At 39.8% G+C, this 5,471-nt stretch overlaps 1 protein-coding gene across 1 annotated transcript; it reads left to right on the top strand.

Moving 5' to 3' along the window:
* Positions 1-682: 682 nt before the first annotated feature.
* On the top strand, positions 683-2,537 carry LOC130590789 (uncharacterized). Its single transcript, XM_057393346.1, has 4 exons — positions 683-1,212; positions 1,317-1,428; positions 1,548-2,088; positions 2,221-2,537. The coding sequence occupies exons 1-4, from the start codon at positions 683-685 to the stop codon at positions 2,535-2,537; spliced, it is 1,500 nt and encodes a 499-aa protein (XP_057249329.1).
* The last annotated feature ends 2,934 nt before the right edge of the window (positions 2,538-5,471 follow it).

Below are 5,471 nucleotides of genomic sequence, written 5' to 3'. Positions count from 1 at the left end.
AGCCGAGTGGAGGATGGAGAGGAAAAAGAAGAGCTCCGGTGCCGGTGAAGGGTCATCGGAGGCCGGAAACTCAACTAAAACTAAGAGCGTGACTGGTAAGCAAGTTATTAGAGCGGATTATGTGGAAAACAATGGAACAGTAACAATGGAGCAAGCGAAGGTTGCTGAGGGTCCAGTGGTGGAAAAATCTCCGGTGCAGGCACCAGAATCTGAGGCTAACTTAAATGTACAGAGTCAGCACTTCTGGAAAAGCATAACACGGAGCAAGATATCTGAAAAAGGTATGGGTCTCAACTATGTTACTCCTATGGTTGTTAATGGTGAAAATGTAGCTAAACTTGATAAAATGGAGGTAGATAGAGCTACTGAAAGTTGGCAAAATGCTTTGATTGTATACGTCATTGGACAAAATCCCAGTATTATGGCCATAATCAACTATTGTAAGTCTCAGTGGGCGCCAAAAGTAGAACATAAAGTTTTTAAACATGATGAGGTGTATTTTGTGGTGAAAATGGGAACGGTAGAAGATAGAGATGATGTGCTGTTTTCAGGGCCTCACTTATTCTTTGGTAAAGCTATGATTGTAAAATAATGGACATCTAGCTTCAGTTTTAATCAGGAGATTCTAAAAGTTATTCCAATATGGGTTACTTTTCCTAATCTACCTTTGAACTGCTGGAGTATGGATTCATTGAGTAGAATTGGAAGTACCCTTGGTGTTCCCATCTATGCTGATGAATGCACAACGAAACAATTGAGGGTCTCGTTTGCTAGGATATTAATTGAAATGGATGTAACAGGGAAGGTTAAGGAGGAAATTAATGTGGAAGATCCTAATGGGAGGGTGTTTAAACAAAGAGTTAGCTATACTTGGCTACCACCATTTTGTAATAAATGCCAGAAAGTTGGACATGTGTGTGAGGAGAAAAAAAAGCAAGCAAAAGGTAAAGTCACTCAGAAATGGATTCCAGTCAACCAAGCTAAAGACCTTCCTGCTACAACTCCAGCCTTAGAGGTTGATATTGGGGATGAAAGGGTTACTGAAATTGTTAGTAATCCTAGTAATCCTTCTAATGTGACCCCTGTGGTTACGCCAATATCTTCTACTCAGAGACAGGAGATAGATGAGGAGGGGGCTTGGAAATTGGTCACAAGGAAAACAAAAGACAAGGGCAAACAAGTGTCTTTTCAAGCAGCCAGAACAACAGGAATGTGTGAATTACAGGCTGGTGGAGAAAGCTCAGCTACTGGGGCTGGGGGTGCTAAGGGACCAAACTCTTATTTGTCTTAATGAATTGTATCTCTTGGAATGTTAGGGGGATGAATGACCCCTTTAAAATAAAAGAGATTAAGAATGTACTGTTGACACACAAAATTGCTGTTTGTGTGCTGTTAGAGACAAGAGTTAGGGAGCAGAATGCAAGTAAGGTGCAAAAGAAGTTTGGTAAAGAGTGGGCGTGGTTAATAACTACTCTCACTGCACAAGAGGGAGAATATGGATAGGTTGGAGACCTGGCTGGGTCAATGTTACAGTGACTCATGTGCAGGAGCAATTTATTGTATGCACTTTGAAGGACCAGGTTCATCAGATTAACTTGGTTGCTGTTTATGGGTTACATACCATTGCGGATAGGAGAGTTTTATGGAGTGGTCTATCTCATTGTATTCAGCATCAGGAACCTATGATAATAATAGGGGATTTTAATGTTGTATGTAATACAAATGATAGACTAAATGGCACCTTGATCACTAATGCAGAAACTGAGGATTTTCAGAATTTCCTACTGCAATCTAGCCTGATTGAGTCTAGGAGTACTGGATCATTTTATTCTTGGTCAAATAGTAGTGTGGGAAGTGATAGAGTAGTGAGTAGGATTGACAAAGCTTTTGCCAATCAAGCATGGTTGAGCATGTATACTGAGGTAGTAGTGGAATATTTAGCTCCTGGTATATCAGATCACTCTCCCCTAAAATTTGCTTTGGTGGCTGGCAATGTACAAGGGGGAAGACTATTTAAATTTCTGAATATAATGGCTGAGCAGGAGGATTTTCTGCTCACTGTTGATAAAGCCTGGTCCTCTGTACAGGGTAGATATAGTCTTCAGTCAATATGGTTGAAACTCAAAGCTGTCAAGAGAGAATTAAAGTGATGAAAAGCAGAAAATGGGGATAGCACAGAACAAGGTGGAAGTGCTGAGACAGCAAATAACTGAATTACAGAATCAGGGGATTATGATAGTAATGCAGAGGCTCAACTCACTGTCAAAGGTCTGCTGAATGACCTGAATCACTGGTCTCATGTTGAAGAAAGTATCCTCCATCAGAAATCCAGGATCAATTGGTTACAAAAGGGAGATGCTAATACTAAACTGTTCTTTACTGCTACTAAGGCCAGACATGGGCAAAATAGAATTGAATTGATAATTGCAGATGATGGGAGAATAGTGAAGGATGCAGGTGCTATAAGGGAGGAAATTTTAGACTTCTATAAGAAGCTTTTGGGAACAAGAGCCACAAGTCTTCAGGGGGTTGATTAAATGTTGTGAGGGAGGGACCAAGTCTCTCTAATCAGGCCAAAGAGACACTAATGAGAGTGATTACAAATCTGAAATTGATGATGCTCTTGCTGGAATTGGGAATGATAAGGCCCCAGGGATAGATGGTCTTTAATGCATACTTTTTCAACGAAAGTTGGAGTAACATCAAGAAGGAAGTATATGCAGGATTGCATGAATTCTTTGCTAATAGTAGAATGTATAGACCTGTGAATTGCACTACTGTGACTTTGCTTCCCAAGATCCCAAATGCAACTAAGGTTAAAGAATACAGACCTATTGCATGTTGTACAGTAGTGTACAAGATTATTTCAAAAATCTTGACAAACAGGATGAAGGGTGTGATTGGTGAGGTGGTGAATGAAGCTCAATCAGGGTTTATCCCAGGGAGACATATTGCTGATAACATTTTATTAGCTACAGAGCTTATTAGAGGGTATACTAGAAAACATATGTCACCAAGATGTATTATGAAAGTGGATATAAGGAAAGCCTATGATTCTGTAGAGTGGACTTATTTGGAAACTCTGTTGAAGGAATTTGGGTTTCCTAATGTGTTTATAGGGTGGATTATGGAGTGTGTTACCACTGTATCATACAGTGTGTTGGTGAATGGTCTCCCCTCACAGCCTTTTCAAGCAAAAAAAGGCCTAAGACAAGGAGACCCACTGTCTCCATTTCTGTTTGCATTAAGCATGGAATACCTGAGTAGGTGCTTGAATGAATTGAAGAAAACACCTGAGTTTAACTTTCATCCTAAGTGTGAAAGGTTAAATATTACACATCTGATGTTTGCAGATGATTTGTTGATGCTTTGCAGAGCTGATAAGAGCTCTCTGGAGTATATGGTCAATACTTTTCAAAAATTCTCTAAAGCTTCTGGATTCTGCTAGTCAAGAGAAGAGCAATGTGTATTTCTGTGGGGTAAATGATGACACAGCTAGGGAGTTAGCTGAGAGGGTTCAAATGCAATTGGGGGAGCTCCCCTTCAGATACCTAGGGATACCTCTCACATCAAAGAAACTCACAACAGCTCAATGTAAACCTTTGGTGGAGAGGATAACTGGTAGGGCTCAAACATAAATGGCTAATTTGCTATCCTATGCAGGGAGACTGCAATTGATAAAGAGTATACTCAGTAGTATGCAAAACTACTGGGCACATATTTTTCCTCTTTCCAAGAAAATCATTCATGCTGTGGAAAAGGTTTGTAGGAGATTTCTTTGGACTGGAAAAACTGAAGAGTCCAAGAAAGCTCCTGTTGCTTGGGCTACAATTCAGCTTCCAAAAAGTGGTGGAGGATGGAATGTCATCAACATGGTAAATTGGAATAAGGCTGTCATGCTCAAGCTGCTGTGGGCAATTGAATTTAAAAGGGACAAGATGTGGGTGAAGTGGATTCACTCTTATTATATTAAAAGGCAGACTATTTATACTGTCAATCCTGGTAATCAGGTGTCCTAGATACTAAGGAAGATTATAAAGTCTAGAGAGATTTTGAATGCTGGAGTTGATTGGAGTGATGTGTGCTGGAGAAAATTCTCTATAAAAAACTTACAGGAAGTGAATGACCTGCTGCAAGAGTGAGCTGGAAGAGCTCATTTGTAATAATCAACCACTCCGAGAAGTAAATTCATCCTGTGGATGATGCTGCACCAAAGGCTTCCTACAGTGGATAGAGTAAGGAAATGGGGGGTTAACTGTGATGCTAAATGTAGCCTATGCAAGAATGAAGATGAATCTGCACAACACTTATTTTTTTCTTGTACTTATGCTGCTGGAATTTGGAGCCAAATTTGCAGGCTAGTGAATGTTGCAAATGCAGGGGTGAGTCATCAAGAGGTGATTTCAAAAATGTGTAATCATGTCAGGAAGAAAAAGGGGAAGCTATTTGTAATGCTGTTTACTGAATGTGTATATGCAATCTGGAGACAGAGAAATATCCAAATATTCACAGGACACTGTAAAGATGTAACAGTAGTCTTTAGGGACATTGTTTTTACAGTGGCTTTGAGGTACATGGATAGTGACAGGAGTAAGCTGATGCTGTAAAACTCCTGGTGTATGCTTTGCATTGTCTGTCTCATGTGCAATGCTGTTGATGCACATGTTTTTTGGTATAAATATAATCCTTATTTGCTAAAAAAAAAAAATCTTCACGCTTGAATCATGGGGAATCTTCTTACGCTCCAGCGTCTTAACGTTGTCTCTTCTAACGGCTGTATTTATGGCCTATAATACTCTTTCCTTATTTGGCTGGACCGTTACCATTCAATGCACTGCCCTTATCCTTGCATCCTTCGTCGTGTCTTCGAGTTGCTTCTTCTATGTCATCACGTCAGATGGTATCACGTCATCATATCATCGCGTTATCACGTCAATGTCATCCTGTCAAAAATTCAGCCATAACAGTTTGCCCCCAATTGTTAAGTTGGGGTTAGGGCTGATTAACAGATCAGGTCAGGTCAGGTTCGGGTTGACTATAAGCGGGTTGGTACCCCTTAAACCTGAACCTCATCTGTTTGTTTAAACGGGTTAAATATTAAAACCTGAACCCGATCTGTGGCAGATCAGGTCAACCCGAACCTGATCTGCCAAACCCGTTTTTTGAGCCTTTTTCTCATTAAAAAAAATCAGACATTAATTGATCATTTACCATAAATTAGTAACCAGAATTTTAGTCTTTAGATATGCAAAATGCCGAAATCAAACATTAATAGCTAATAAGTTTGGGTTTTCGGGAACACCCACAAAAGTGTTAATTAACTAATAAGTTTGGGTTTTCGGGAACACCCACAAAAGTGTTAATTAGCACCCACAAAATCTAAGCTATTACAGAACCAAAGTTTAGAGTTTAGACCCAAAGGCCATATAATTAACAATCTATTACAAACAGCGGCAAACACCCTCTTAGAG

The sequence above is a fragment of the Beta vulgaris genome, chromosome 3 (assembly GCF_026745355.1).
Source record: "Beta vulgaris subsp. vulgaris cultivar EL10 chromosome 3, EL10.2, whole genome shotgun sequence".
Classification (NCBI taxonomy): Eukaryota; Viridiplantae; Streptophyta; class Magnoliopsida; order Caryophyllales; family Amaranthaceae; genus Beta; species Beta vulgaris.
This window is presented reverse-complemented; position numbering and strand designations above follow the sequence as displayed.

Excerpts from the sequence above, each read along its gene's own strand:
- LOC130590789 (XM_057393346.1), top strand. The coding sequence starts at position 683 with ATGGATTCATTGAGTAGAATTGGAAGTACCCTTGGTGTTCCCATCTAT. Across the intron at positions 1,213-1,316 it reads GCAGCCAGAACAACAGGAAT|GGGGATGAATGACCCCTTTA; the intron begins GTGTGAATTACA and ends TTGGAATGTTAG. Across the intron at positions 1,429-1,547 it reads GGGAGCAGAATGCAAGTAAG|GAGCAATTTATTGTATGCAC; the intron begins GTGCAAAAGAAG and ends ACTCATGTGCAG.